Source organism: Stegastes partitus, unplaced genomic scaffold (assembly GCF_000690725.1).
Source record: "Stegastes partitus isolate 25-593 unplaced genomic scaffold, Stegastes_partitus-1.0.2 Scaffold1229, whole genome shotgun sequence".
NCBI classification, from domain to species: Eukaryota; Metazoa; Chordata; class Actinopteri; family Pomacentridae; genus Stegastes; species Stegastes partitus.
Window position 1 is genome coordinate 35,518 of NW_007578960.1, and position 16,414 is coordinate 51,931.

Below are 16,414 nucleotides of genomic sequence, written 5' to 3' on the forward strand. Positions count from 1 at the left end.
CCCTAAGTCGGCTGGGATAGGCTCCAGCCTCCCCGCAACCCTAGTGAGGATTAAGCGGTGTATAGATAATGGATGGATGGATCTGCATGGCTGCTGTAGAAATGACAGAGAAGAGACCTCTTGTGGGAAATCAGCCCTCTACCCTACTGTATACTAATTAGCCAAGACATTATAGCCACCCACAAAGGGAGGGAATAGTACTGATGTGTCACAACAATGCCTCATGTCAAGATCTGCGATACATTGGTGGGTAATTGAAGAGTCCAGTTTGGCAGCGATGAGCACATGCTGACACATGGGCAAAGGAAGGACTGACCATGCAGCAGCGACAAGGGAATGTGCCCAGAAAAAAATTCTGATCACAGGCGCGTCTAATTCACAACTTGGAGGATTTAAAGGATCTGTCGCTAACACCTTGGCGCCAGATACCACAGGGCACCTTCAGAGAGACTTTTTCCACATTTTGACTTGTCGCAGCAGGAAAAGCACAGGTGCATGTGTCACTGATAACATAAACAATGACAAGCGGAATCCACCCATCAATAGTTTTATTTAATTTGCTTATAGTTTTCACACTGTGACATCAAAATGTTGGCGCGTCGCCCGGCGTGTCAATCAAGCTGAACTCCACGCAACATAAGTGGGTCAGTCAGCAACAGGAAGCAGATTCGTTTGGCTCGAGGCTCCTCTTTGACCTGAATGAAGGTAAAAGTTTGGTCTGATTTCACCTCCACGCTGCCTGACTGAACATAGCGAGCTAATACGAATGATAAAGTTGGAAGTTTGCCTGCCTTAAACTCAGGAGAGAGTAGGACATGTCAATCAAAAAACGTTGTTCACACCCACATAGTCCAGACTATTTTTGTGGCTCTTAAGTTTGCTCCTCTGTGTATTCAGGGCTCTGTGGATTCATTTATGCTCGTTGACAGCTGTCAGACTCAGTCTTTGAAGCCCAATGCACAGGGTTGAATCACCACTTTAAAGTGCTCATCTAATACTGCAGACCTGCAGTAGATTAAAAGGATGAGAAGCCCAGACTGTGACTGAACAACACGGGAGATCAAAGAGAGGATACAGTCAAGTTAAACTATGTTCCTGTGCAAGTCAGATCGCTTTGTAAGTTGTTGCAATGCGATTGTTCAATCGCAGAATCAGCAACCAAAAAAAAAAGTAATAATAATATCTTAATGAGCATTGATCACAAGCTGCTACATCATAAACAAACATTCTTTTTTCTTTAGGACATCAGCGGTTACAGTATGTTACTCAAATTGTACATGTGTCTTCCGCTGTGGAAAAGAAGTGAGGAAGTTGCTTTTCTTCCTCAATGTCTCCCTTATAGCTGCTGCAGGAACCAAGATGCTACAGGTTCTGTCACGAAACAGTCAACCTAGAGCCCGTTTCGTCCATACACGAAGGAGTGATACGTGAAATCTGTGGCAGATGAATGGGTCGGCATTGATGCAAGCAACAGTTCACACTCGATCACTCGTTCGGCCTCGAACTGTTGTATGAAGTAACGCTAGAACTGCCACAGGGTCAATATCACCTCCTTGCCATTGTCAAATGCTTGTAACTCGATTAAAATAAAACCTCTGCATTTCTCAGTTCAGGATTTTCCATGAAATCAGTTAATTAATCATCTAGTGAATTATGCAGGGGTGTAGGATAAAAATTCTAATTTACACCCTGAACTGCCTTGAGGTCATTTTAATCACCTCAGCGAAACTGCTGAGTAACGCTGCGCTCAATGCTGGCGACACACTTGCTTGTCGAGCTGAACTCACTGTTCAGACACGTTTTGATAAGCAGACAGCCATATCACAAGCTAGAGTGAGCTAGATAGAGTCGATTAATAGATAGAGAGGCGAGGGGAGTGAAGTGAGATAAATATTTATTGCAGGCTGGAAGGATGGGATATCGGAGAGCACGGCAGAGTGGATGAATGAATGCTGAAGAATCAGGTTGGTGGCTGGCTATGCAGAGTGTAACGGAACTTCCAGATTTCACGAGTATATTATATTTTACTGCTGACATTGGCTGGACTGTTATTTTTCATATTTCATGCATTATAGGTTAAGGAGGGGCTGCAAGGTGACTCGGTTGTGAACACCGTCGTCTCGCAGCTAGAAGGTCTCCGGTTCGCATCCCAGTGAGGACACCCGGGAACTTTCTGCGTGGAGTTTGCATGTTCTCCCCGTGCAGCGTGGGTCCTCTCCAGGTTCTCCGGCTTCCTCCCACAAGGTCCAAAAACATGTTGAGGTTGATTGGTGATTCTAAATTGTCCGTAGGTGTGAATGTGAGTGTGCTTGGTTGTCTGTCTATAAGTGTAGCCCTGTGATAGACTGGTGACCTGTCCAGGGTGTCCTCTGCCTTCACCCTGAGTCAGCTGGGATAGGCTCCAGCCCCCCATGACCCAAGTGAGGATTAAGCAGGGTATAGATACTGATGAATGGACATATGTTAAGGTTTGTCCATCATCCACTCTTGAGGCCACCCTGAGGCCTTGGACTGCACAGGAGGCCTTATGTTGTCTCTTGAAAGCCCACACACATCATTCTGTGGAGGCCTGGGGAGCCTCACGAATGGGGGAAAAAAAAGACTGATCCTCCACCTTTTTTTCTCTGCTGGGAGGGGTATGAGAGACAGATCTTTGGTTCTTGTCTTTTGAATTCATGAGTCCCACATGCACACCGTTATTACAGTCAATCGCTCTCATGGGCACATCCTTTTTGTGAATTGACTTTTTGTATAATTTCCACAACACAGAACAGGGATAAAACTGTGGCTGAGCAGAAAGTCCAGAGTGTGGGAACCTGCGTCGAGCAGGTTGAATCCAGGGAGTAGCTGGAGGAGGAGGAGAGGCTGATGAGACTAAGAGCCCAGCAACAGCTGACATAAACTGCAGGATCTGGCAAGGTGGATCTGGCAGTGCTGAGAGACTCTTGATTTTAGGATTGGATGTTAGTCGATGTGCTCTGAATCTGACACACCTGTCTCTTAAACTGTTGGCTATCTATTTTGTAGTCTTATGAAACCCCCTAAAGTCATGCAAAAAATAGCAAGCACTCAGTTTCTGTATTTTCTGTAGCACAACCAACATAACAGGTTACTATTCAAAACTTGCTCTTAACTTTTACTTGAAGTTCTTCCTCTACATTAATCAAACTTTTTAAACGTGCTATTTTTTTGTTTGTTTGTTTGTTGTTGCTTTAAATCATTTATGAATTTTAAAATATATTGGACTGTTTCGGGGGCTGCAAGGTGACGCAGTTGCTTAGCACTGTTGCCTCGCAGCAAGAAGGTCTCTGGGTCGTGTCCCGGTGGGGGCACTTGAATCTTTCTGTGTGCAGTTTGCATGTTCTCCCCGTGCAGCGTGGGTTCTCTCCAGGTTCTCCGGCTTCCTCACCACACAGTCCAAAAACATGTTGAATTTAATTGGTGATTCTAGATTGTCCGTAGGTGTGAATGTGAGTGTGCTTGGTTGTCTGTCTCTAAGTGTAGCCCTGTGATAGACTGGTGACCTGTCCAGGGTGTCCCCTGCCTTCACCCTAAGTCAGCTGGGATAGACTCCAGCCCCCAGCGACCCTAGTGAGGATTAAGCGGTGTATAGATGGATGGATGGATGGATGGACTATTTCGATCGGTAATTAAATAGCCTAAAGCTGCGGTTAATTTTTTATTTTTTTTAAACTGAATATTACATAGTCATTTTGCCATGGTTATTATTATTGTTATTTTTTTTAAATAGATGAAAATGAAGAACAACTGCTTAATCAAATGACATCTTTACGATCTCTGACACTGTTGCAGTGGGGGGTAAAAGTGACGCCCACAGCAGTTGTGGGTGTTGTTGGACTGTTGGCAGTCTTGGTGCTATAAGGACCGTGATAGGACCAACATATGTAAAGTATAGACACATGATATGCTTTAAAAGACATTCTTGAAGCAACAGTTTTATTATCAACAGGTGCTCACAGGTCTAACTATTTAGCTCTACGTACCTGCTACTCATCATGATCAATTTAAATGTAGCCCATTAGCCCTCAAGTATGACCAGCTATCAGTGTACTGCAACATGTTCAGTAATGTGCACTGGCAATATAGAAAGGATAACTTCTGCATTGCAGTCAGACACTTGCATAAAGGCATTCGTGGCTGCTATTTGTTGGACCTGCTCTAGAAGGAAGACCCAAAGAATAAACAATTAGAATTCTTTTTGGAAAATAGCAGGTGAGGAGTGTCAGGTTATGATGGATGAGCTCTAGAGTACACCTGTCTGGTTATGACTGGACAGAACCACTCACATGATAAACAAACAAGTAATGAATGAGCAGAGAAATCAGATGACCATCAGCAAGTCAGAACAGTGTAAGAACTTGAACTTGCGGCAGTACTTATTTTTAGTTTTTGGAGTTGTTTTTAGTGTTAACCGAGCGCAAAGCCTAAAGACATAAAGCCTGATCAACATCCAGAGGACTTAAAAGGATATTCTGGTTGTCTGCAGTCAGGATTATAACACTGTAGATCATTTTTATTGCGTATCTTTCTAGCAAAATTTAGTGTTTAATTAATTGCTGTTACACAACTCATTAGAAAGAATCAGTTTACGCTCTGCCTCTTCAGTTTGGCCCATGGCAGTTTGTAAAAATTCCTCAGGTGTTGTGCAATTGAGTTCACAGCAGCTACTCCCTTTGCACATCCCATTTATGACTTCTGTGGAAGCAACTTAATGGCACGCTGTCAAGGATCTTCAGGAGTCATCTGGGTGCACAAAAACTTCTTGGTGGGAGTTTTGTGTTCCCCCTTTAATCAAGCTGCAGCTCTCCCAGACAAACTAATCAGCAGGAAAGTGGTGAGTATCTGAGTGGCACTTTATAACAACATTGCCATTGTCTGCTCTTTCTGCTGACGAAAACTTGTATATAAAATAGGTGAAGGCCCAGAAATAAAAGCAAATGTGCTGGCTTTTGCCCTCTACCTTCCAAATAACAGCAGTCTTGGTCCTGCCCATCATTAACCTCTTCAATCAGGTCCTTTCAATGTTAAATCCTGTTTGCCAAACCACTGCGAAAAACATAATCTCAAAATCATTTATTTTCACTTCTAGGACAAACAGGGTTAAGAGAAAACCCACAACAAAAACCTTGCATGCACGAAAAACTCACAAAACATTTCAGGCTGATTGTGTCAAATAAAATCATTCTGAACGGACAATGCCTGATGTAAAGATTTTCATTACATGTGTGTTACGCCCAGTCTAGGGGCACCTGAACGCAACACGAATGCGCCATCCCTCTCCGGTCCCAAGCAGCCACACCACAGCAGCTTTACCAGGACAAATGATGATTTATTTATAATAAATGTGGGATTAAAACAAAGGGAATGATTAACTTTAAATAAGAGTGAGCTCTACCAAAAACAACAACCAAAACGACACTAAAGGTAGCAGCTCACTCCATTCACAAAGTCGACTGTACACAAAACTGATGACGTGGTGCTGTGCCGGTTGGGATGCCGGTGAGGAAATAGCACAGGACAATCGAAGGACATAATAATATTCTATTAAGTAATACGAACGCAGTCGTAGCAATGTGTCTGCAAGAGTGAATGCAATGCGTAGGATCCAATATTTTCATGCTCGTGTGTGATTAAATTTCAATTTACAATGTTTCTCACTGCAAGCTGTTGTGCAAAGAAGCTCCACAAACATAACTAAAAATGCCCATACAAATTTCTGACATAAGGTCCTTGAACAATGGTTCCATGTTTTGACAAATTATGTGTCTTCAGAATTATTCCGATACTACACTGTATGTCCACAACCCTAATACTAATCCTTCCTATTCTTGTTGTTATGAAAAACACTTAAATTTATGCAGCATAAAATCCTTCTACCATCACTCTCTCTCTCACTGGCTCCAGCTGTCGCACCTCACAAAGATGTACATCAGGTTTGTGAGACTAATAGTATAACTCTTAGCGCACCAGGCTGACAATTAAATAGGTTGATTTAGGTAAATTTAGTGATAATTTCTTATTTAAAAAATCATTCTGCACACTAAATTGCAGCTGCATTAAACGCCCCATTAGTGTTTTGATGGTCACATTAAATCAAATGACTCCCTGAACGGGTTCAAAGGATTTTCATTATGCAGCAGATTTTAATGAGGAACTATTTGCACCATTCATTACTAATTTTGTGTGTAAACACCTTCTTAATTTTAAGTAACTAACAAATTTCAAGGCAATGATTTACCAAATCACCAGGAGCATAGTCAGCTGCCAGAATTCAACAGTTTCAGTTTAAATCAAATGTAATCAATAGTGTCAACATGAAGCCACTGTGGCAACACAAAAGACAACAACCTGAAGGAAATAATTGAGGAGTCCAAAAAAAATGGATTTAACTATACTGTCAATCATCTGTAAATGGATGTATATCTTTGCTTTAGCAATAGGAATATATAAGGCTAAATGTTGAGAATGAAAAAAAAACACACTGTGCTAACAAGATTATTTGGTCATTATTTGCACAATGAGGAAATTTCCTGAAACTTAAATCTTCTGCAACGTGAACTAGTGAGTAAAAAGCGATTAAGCTATTAATAATTACTGAGAACTTACAAAGGAGTTTATGCACAAATATATCAATCAATCAAAAAAACTGATGCAACAACAACAACTTTCTGTTGAGGTTCTAGTTCCCTTATGGGGATCAATAAAGAATTATCTTTTAACATCTTATCTTATTGCCCATGTGTTTATCCATACACCTGCCCCTACATAATCCTGGGCTAACAAGACACAGACACTGTTATGTACCACCTACTCAAAGCTCAATAGAGCTGAGACAAAGTAAATGAGTAGGTGGTTAAGAAAAACACTATTCACCATCTAACAACCATCCGGCAAGTCGGACAGAACCAGATGGATTAGGCAAACAAATGTCACCCAAACAGGCAGCAACCTCCAAGGCTGAATGAAACTAGCGCAGAAATGACAAAACAGCAGTTTCCTAAAGGGCCACTGGAGGCTTGCTCAAAAAGCAAGCCAGTCTCCATAGACCTCCATGTTAAAACACCCAACTGTACAGCAGAAATAAACATGATAACAGCAGAGGTTTGTCTAAACAATGTTACAGGGGCGCTGCACCCTCATACTCCCGGCTTGTGCCCTCTTACCAAAATGCCGACTGAACCCTGTGTTTACACCAGAAGCGAGCAAAACCATTCGCACAAATGATTTATGTAAAGTCAATGTGAAGATGCGATTAGACGCGAGTAAACGTCCTGCGGTGCGACTCGCGAGTTTAGCACGGCACGATCATTGCGAATTGAGCGAGTTATTCGTGCGAATGACGCGATTCTAGCCGCGCTAAACGTGTGTTACACGCGTATCATGTAACGCAATACCGATCCTCTCCAACAGGTAGTCAAACTGGGTCCGGATCAGCCGAAAACAGCACTGGAAGCGGCCGTCATCCAGACGCAGCTCCTGGAGAAGGTGGGGGAAATCCCCGAGCTGTAGTGTGCATGTATGATAGGGTCACTCCAACCCTATCATCATGTGTCTGTCTGTCTATTTGTTTGTTACCAAATAACTTGGGAATGGTTAACTTTCAAGGCCTGAAACTCTAAGTATACAGAAGAGCCTATAACTTAGATATGTGACCGGTGGATTTTGCTAAAATTGCTTTGTTGACAAGTTATGGAGTGATTTGAACTTTAAAACAACCGTGCCAAGTTTCTGCTGCTCTGTCAGACATATTCGTCATTGGCAGTGTGTAAGTAAGCTTTAGAAACTACCTACAACACTCGCTAAACACATTTATAGTGAAGACTTTACTATCACAAGACTGTCTTTCCTCAATTTCTGGCAGCTGGCTACTGTTGACCGAACGCATATTGCAGAACGTCGAACTGGAGTGTGCGCGTGGGCTGGGCGTAGGCGGATGTGTGAGTGAGAGCAAGGACACATGGTCACCTTTGGGCTCCACGGCGAGGGGCGTGGCACATTCGTTTGGATCTATGGCACGAGTTACCACGAGGTCAATTTGTGTATGTGTTGCGTACAGTTCAGTTTTATGTGAAATTTGCTGGTGAATCCATGAAGCTAAGACTGTACTGACTCTCCGGATAGGCTGCTCCGCCCTTGAAAGTGTGGTACGTTGTTGGCTGTGTTTTACTGACTCTGACTATTATACAGCAGGTATAATATAGCTGTAATATTTAACAACAAAAAAAGCATCGTACTAAATCAACAGTTGTTTGAGACCATTTCATTGCACTCGGCAAGCCTCATGCAATTTAAAGGTCTACAATTGTTCTCAGATCAGACTGGATATCATATGTGTGATGGATTATCTATACACTTTGGTAGGATGATTGTATCAGCGTCAGGGGGTGATGTATTTTTGGGGGGATGCTCATCGTACATGCTACAATACAGTACCCTGGTACTTTTCATTGTTATAGAAGTTTCCTGTTTAAATTGTATTAAGGCTTAAAATTATGAAAAAATAAATATGTACTACTTAAACATTATTTGTCCCCAAGATCTATTATATTAATTGTGGCTGTATTTAAATCAAATCACTGTATACTGTCTCAATTGCAAGCAGGGGTCAGTCTCTTAATTAAATCGCAATAAAGATGGTGTATTTGTGAGATACAGTTCACCTTCATAAAGCCTTGTTTTATTCAAGGTTTTTTATTTTTTTTTGGTGCATTTTTTGCATTATATGTAGACTCCCACATTTCTGCTATTTTCATTAGCTGTGGAAATAATATTATTGTTCACAGTTCAGTTTTCAATATCACTTGTACCAGTTCTTGAATGAAACGATGTTCAATACTTTGCCATACTGCTTTCTATAAAGAAAAAAAATGATATAAAATGCTCTTTTTTCCACAAGGACATTTGTTTTTATCTGTTTCTTTTCTTTTCTTTTTTAATGAACTAAATATATATCCGGCGAGGTTACTATCATACATAAGCGTGCTGTGTGGGTGGGCCAGTTGGTTGTTATTTAAAAATACTGTTTGAATTCAACACAAGATTAAATTCTTGCTCAGCAACACAGATTTCATAGGTTGGACCACACACACAGAAACACGACTGAACTGAGGCCAATGTTCCAGGTTATGAACTCATCACAACCTAGAAGATAATTTCTGCTTTTAACAGTGTTTTGATTTCTAGTTGTGCTGTGGACATGAGCATTAATGCTGTTTGACCATTGGGGGTCACATTAAATTGGGGTTTGGGTACTAAATTACTGCATTTTTCAGAATTTGTCTGCATATATTATTGAAATGTTTTTATTTAAGTCAAGGAAAACAGCAAATTCCAGTATCAGGTGACAATTCAAACTAAACATTTTACATTACACATTTATCTCTGTTAAGACAGCACACATAAAGTTATGATTTAATCTTTTGTCCTTTTTTGTGACTTTTGTTGGGGAAAGTAACCTCTTTAAACACGCATGTGACACCTTTTCACATCACAAACCAATTCATTTTAATTATTTAATTTGACTATAAACCTCTGACCTTCAGTAGCTCACATGTGTAAGTTTTCTGCTCGTGTTTAAAACACATTCAAGCCAGACGTACTGTATCACACGCATCTGTGTCTGATATGCTGAAGGAAACATGTCTGTCCCTGTCAGATGTATCGTTGTGTCTATGACTGAATGTTATAGTAGTTTTTCAAAATAAAAGACCTGTACTTTTTTTTTTTAATGATGTGCATTTCCCCTCAGAGATCTGTGGCCTGTGGGTGGCTGCTGCGGCAACACGTACTGGATGTACGCCTGCTTCAAAGATCTGTTTGATTTCCTGTAATTGTGTTTATAATTAAATGAATACATTTTATCTCTAAAGCCAAAGAAGACCCAGAGGCATGCATCTGCTGCTGGCTGATAGTTGATATTACACCCTCTGGATGGTGACAGATAATGATATATATAATGTTATGAAGCTATCACACTATTGGCAAGGGGCGCACCTGATTTGGCCCAGCAGATACAAGTGGTGGCTACCACTCTTGTGGTTCTCAGTCAAATAAGCGGGGAGGGAAGGCAGGTGTAGGCCCTCCTTGACATTTGTCTGGCTACAAAGTGCTAAATTAATAGAATCTTAACATAGAGCTTACTGGCTTGTTATAAATAAACCAGCAAGAACTATTTTTTTTTTTTTATCTTCGGAAACAAGCTGTGAAAACTGATCAAAAAAATAAATAAAAAAAAGACTGTGCAAACCTTGCAAACAGTCGCTTGCACTTTTGTGTCCAGAACATACAAAGGCACAAGTACTTATTAGTCAATGTATTTCCCATCAAACTTAACTGCACCACTTGCTGTCTCATTAGCTGTGTTCCTCCTGTACCAACACCTAAGGGAAATATCTGGCTGCTTGGCTGCTTAGCTGCTAAGCGCTCAATGTTCAGCAGGTAGTCAATAACTTTATCTGAATTGTGTTTGCAGGTTGTGTACAGTAGAGTTATTCCCTGAAAACAGATGTCTGCTGCGGCTAACGAGAGAAATAAGAGTCAGTAAAAGCAATCAATTTGTGGTTCAGGATACCGAAACAGTGAGCTGAAAGACATACAACTATTGTTAGAACTGAGCGAAGATACAGAAAAGGTCATAATTTACTGGGTTTGCCACTAAAACTCTGTTCACATAAACACATTTGTTTGATGGTAACATCGAAATTACAGCTACAGCAGCTTTAAAGGAAGAAACTATCAAGACATATTAAAAGTTCCGAAGTCCATCCATCCATCCATTTTCTATACACCACTTAATCCTCACTAGGGTCGCGGGGGGGCTGGAGCCTATCCCAGCCGACTCAGGGGACACCCTGGACAGGTCACCAGTCTATCGCAGGGCTACACTTAGAGACAGACAACCAAGCACACTCACATTCACACCTACGGACAATTTAGAATCACCAATTAACCTCAGCATGTTTTTGGACTGTGGGAGGAAGCCGGAGAACCCGGAGAGAACCCACGCTGCACGGGGAGAACATGCAAACTCCACGCAGAAAGATTCCGGTGCCCCCACCGGGACGCGAACCGGCAACCTTCTTGCTGCGAGGCAACAGTGCCACCTTGCAGCCCAGTTCCGAAGTCAAATGGACGTTTTAAGTTAAGACTCTTCATTGTGTGATGTAGAGCAGCCACTGTGGGACCCTAAACATCGAGTGTGTCATTAGTTAAATACATACTTTCAGTTCTTTGCTACAAATTCCACTGGAAAATTACTTGCTACACCCTTAAAATAACAATGGACAGTTACAGAACACCTTGTGTTGATGGAATAATCAGTGGGTTTTTTTTGTATTTTTTGCTACTCTTTCTGGTGTTTAGTTCTTACAGTGTAAAGTGGCCCAGCTGCTGTCTTTACACCTTACTGTTTAGCTCACAACCTTTGAAAGGCTTATTAACCATCATTTATGTAGAGTGTCTTCAAAGTGTATTGATATCTCTGTGTGCAGTTAGAAATTGCTTCTAGTGTGATCTCCTTTTAGCGGATGTGCTGCTGTTAACAGCAGATAAAGCTGCAGCAAGCATCATTGAAAAACAATGTCTGAGAGGCAAAAGCACGAGTTTAAAATCCTTGTATTTTGCTGTTTAAAAATTTTCCACCACAGTTTCACATCAAAAGGAAACCATTACAATAAGAACCTGTCAGTTATGACTCCAAAACTGATGAATAGAATAGAATAGAATAGAACTTTATGGATCCCTTTGGTGGAAACCTCTGGGAAATTGCTGAATAAAGTGCTATTTTGGTGAAACATGGTAGGATTTTCCAAATATTCTCTCAACCTGTTGGACAAACAATACAAATTCCACTGTGCAACAGAGAGAGGAGTTGTCCTGCTGCACGTCTGCATGGTTTGAGCAATTTCAGTCAACCTTCAGATGTTAGGCGAGTATTAGATTAGGTATGGGCTACTTGTTTCCAAGTGTTACTGGCGTAATCCGGGCTTTAAGTGCCAAATCTGCCACCTATTACCAGCTGAGTTGATACAAAACCCTTCAATATCTAAGTAAGGCTCACCAGCTGAACAGCATATTATAGTGCAAAGCTGAAATAAGATGACTTGTACAAATAACCTTGCATGGTCAAAGCTGAAATGGATCGGAGGGCTTATGGTTAATGAGCAGTTTGTTTTAGTAACTGTGATAAAATAGCTTTATCATGGAACCACCAGAAGACTTCCACACTGGTGCTAAGAGGGTTTGGATAGGAGGAAAGCTTACAACAAAAAAAAAATCAGAGAAGCAGCTCCATGGTTACTTTCACCCCACCTGAGGTTGAATTGCTACAGCTCATGACATTTTTCTTACACCAGTATGAGTCGGTGGCATCCTCACATGCACCAGAGAACTAAAAGCAGCAACGAAGCAGCTCGGAAATGGATGATGGAGAACAGAGTGGAGATATAATTAACGGATATGACTGAACAAAAACTGTGATTTACGGTGTCAGTCTTTACAAAGTGTCTGCAAACAGCTTTTTCCATTTCTTGTAGCAGCAGCAAGGTGTCCGTGCACACGCGTGTACGCTCACAGCACGAAATAAGTGATGTTATTTGTACAATATGTATCTTCAAACACATCTGCGGGTGTCCAATTCTAATCGTTTTGAGCCGCACTTGGCGCGCTGCGACTTATCCTCCTTGATCCATCTCTGTCAGCAGATGCACGCTGCGATAACTGAGCATCAAACAACATCCCTTCTCTAGATTTCCACCACCGTGGCTTCAAATTTTCTTTTTCTTGCAGCAGTATGTCCACTTCCCCCCCAATAAAGTTGTTCTAACTCTACTTTAATGTTTTCGCATGAGTCGTTACGCACGAATGGAGAAAGCAATACTCGAGACGCAACTTACCAAGCGAGTTTCCAATGAGTGAGACGAAGAACACAATGATGTAAGCCACGATTAGAACCCATTCATACTGCTTGGGGTGCAAGTATTCTCTCCAGATGTATCTCAGAAGTTCATCATCCTCGTCCACGGCTGAGCGCACATCTGTGCTGTTGGCCACATGTGCAGAAGAGAAACATTCCTCGCAATCCAAATTCCCAGTGATCCCGGACATCCTTCAGGTGTTTTTTGTAGTTTGTTTTTTTAAGTGTCTGTTAAAGCTGCTGTTGTTGATCGTACTGACCGCAGGTCGGTGAGTTCACTGCCAACAAGGACGTGGCACTGTGGTGCGGTGATAAGACGCTTCACAGACCTCGTCAGTGTGACGCTGGATTCCGTCTGCACGCAGGGTCATCAACACAGCTGAGTGTAGCGAGTGAGGAGCTGCAGCAGCCAACCTCTCATTCACAGAAAAACAGGAGGGGAAATGGAATGAGAGAAAAAAAAAAGAAAAAGCTTGAATGGAACACAGACGCTTATTAACGTGCATCATTTTTACCTAAATGCCAGCTGATTGTGATGCTTGATTTGTGGCACAACATCCCATTGCTTTATTTTTATCATTTAATCAAATTTTATTGATATGGCACTTTTCATACAAACAAAAATGCAACACGAGGTGCTTTACAGAGAAGTAAAAACGATCATATCCATGTGGAAATTGTTCATGTGGATGTAGGATTCAGAACCATTTGAACACTTCTTGCAAGTGAGATGGACACAATGTTGTACATGAATGGACTCGGCTGCCACAATATCGAACTGCAGCAGCTACATCTGCTTTAAATTCAGTGCAGAACTCTATTACAAGCCTCTGAAGGAGGGATGCATGCATAAATATTCCAAGGATGACTCTAGACCATTTCATCTACCAGTTAACCTGCATCAAATCACATGAGCTGTATACATAATCGTGCAATTTATTAGAGAGCATTACCTCAGGTTGCCTGAAAATGTGCATTTGATTGTGTGAAGATAATAGAGTGGTTTGTGTACTTATGATGGAAACACTGCCTTGAATAATTAGAATGCACATTGTATCTCCTATGTTTTTTCTTTTTTGTCTTGAAGAGTCATAATTACGCATTCAGTGTCAAGAGTTGAAATAGCTCTGTATTGCAAAGAAATATACACACCATCCTGTTCCATCCCTGCATCTTGTTTGACTTTACTGTGTCTAACTGGGTTTGTTGAAACAACAGTTAGAAACAAACTACATAATTTGTAAAAACAGTGTGGTTTCAGTGAGGAAAGTAGCCCAAGATGATGAAACCGCTGGAAGCCTGCAGCCAGACAAACAAGACAAAACTGCACCCAAGGTTGCTGAGAGTTGGGGTCGAAATGGATTCAATCACGAATCTGAAAAGAACAAGCTGATGCTTAATAATGCATTGTGTCATTTTGTTGCAGCACTGTACACATTGTGTTATCAGAGCAACGGTTTTCCGACTGTTCAGGCCACATCAGATGAGCTACTAATCATATTCTCAACATGTTCTTTGAATTGATTTGAACCAAAATGACTAGCTGTAAGGAAGGAGTGGACAAGGTTACAACAGGAGCCACTTCTGTTGAAGGAGTGAAATAAAATCTTTCACTCGACTTCAAAATCAGTTCACATAACCCACAAGTGACTTGTTCTACAAATAAGGCACCACCTTCTAGACATTATTATGAGAGACAATACTTTGTGTTTGAGGATAGACCTTCAACTGTGTCCACCAGGGAACCCTGTGGAGGGGATTCCAGGACTCTGCAAATGGTCTGCACTTATACAGTGCTTTTCTACCTAAGTTGTGCTCAAAGCACTTTACATGTTTCCCATTCATCCATGGTGCTTGCCGGCCATCAGGAGCAACTTCGGGGTTCGGTGACTTGCCCAAGAACACTTTGGTGTCACGATGGGGGATCAGGGAACCCAGGTGCAGACACAGATCAGGCAGGCGAGGTTTACACAAAGATTTATTAAACAAGAATAAAAACTGAGATGTGGAAACTAAACTGAGGGGGAAAAAACAGAACAGGAAAACCAAACCGAATTACAAAGGGGGCAAAACTAGAAAAACCTAAAAACTCTAAACAAAGAACAGAGGAGGAAAAAAAAACCTAACAGATTCTAAGATACAAAACAAAGCTACTCAAACAAACAGGGATACTCACAGAAAGACACAAACAGAGGGGGCAGACAGGCTCAGGGAATCCAGGCTGGGGACAGAGCAGGAACTGGCAAAAACATGCAGGAGGAATGTCTATGGTCTGACAGCTTGTGGTGGAAAGAACAGAGTCTTTTATGGGAGCTGTGGTGATTGTGTACAGGTGAGTCTGGAGAGGCAGCTGTGGGTGATTGTCCTTGATTAAGTGCTGAGATGCATGGGGGAAGAGAGAGAGAGAGACAGAGAGAGGAGGGAGAAGAGAGGTAGAAAAAGAGGGAGACAGGCAAGGGCTGGGGCTGAAGCTGGGGGGTCATGACATTTGGCTTGCGATTAGTGGACAACCGTTCTGCCACCTGAACCACAGCCGCCCACTAGAGCACTAAGATTGTCGATTCATCCTGTCCTTGTAGAACCAAAGTGAGAACTGTGTGTTTGTATTCTTGGCACAAAGTCAGACGCATCTTCATTGGGTGTTGAACTCCCTCCGGTTTCCGATCATTCATGATATTCATGGACACAGTTTCAAGGTGCAGCCAGCGTGAGGTGGATCACAGGTCTGGAATTGATCAGAACCTTCAAGTCTGAGGCCATGTTCTCTTCCAGGAACTGTTGGACTACTCCCTCTTACTGCCCCAAGCAAAGAAGGTTAATTATCTCCGGATCTTATTCACGAGTGACAGGAAATGGAGCGTGAGAAGCACAAATAGATTGGTGCAGTGTCAGCAGTAATGCAGTCGTCGTACTGAGCCGTCATGGTGAAGAGGAAGCTTGCCAGAAGGTGAAACTCTCGATTTATTAGTCAATATATGCTCCAACCCTAACCTATTGTTGTGAGCTCTAGGTAGTGACTGAAAGATGAGATTGCTGATACATGCAGATAAATAGATTCCTTTGTAGAAGAACCAGGATTAGCCTTAGAGAGGCGAGGAGTCCGGTCCCTGCTCCTCCAGTTCTCCTCCATTTTCTGGGTTGCCAGGGTGACAAGTCCCTCTCCATCTAATATATGATTGATTGGCTGAAAAGGAGGGACAGTAAAGAAATACAATTGTTATAGATTACAAAGAAACATAAACCAGCACAAAATATGTTTTCCTCAAAACGTAGCTGAGAAGGCAGTTTTGACACGTTGGAATGTAATTTTGTAGATACTTGGTTGGTGGACAGAGGGACGTTTGGTGCAACTCAACCAGATAAGTGGAAAAATAGATGGATGGATAAATGTATGAGTTGTCACTAATATATTAACAATCATCTATAAAAGCAATCTGAATGGATGATAAAAAAAAAATAATAATAAAATGTTTTCCAGGT

At 41.7% G+C, this 16,414-nt stretch overlaps 1 protein-coding gene across 1 annotated transcript in view; it reads right to left on the reverse strand.

Annotated features, from left to right (window-relative positions):
* hcrtr2 (hypocretin (orexin) receptor 2) overlaps positions 1–13,125 on the reverse strand; it is a 20,107-nt gene extending 6,982 nt beyond the window's left edge. The window contains exon 1 of the mRNA XM_008297603.1: positions 12,915–13,125. Coding sequence (XP_008295825.1) covers positions 12,915–13,125 — 211 coding nt within the window. The remainder of the gene's footprint in view (positions 1–12,914) is intronic.
* Positions 13,126–16,414: the final 3,289 nt, after the last annotated feature.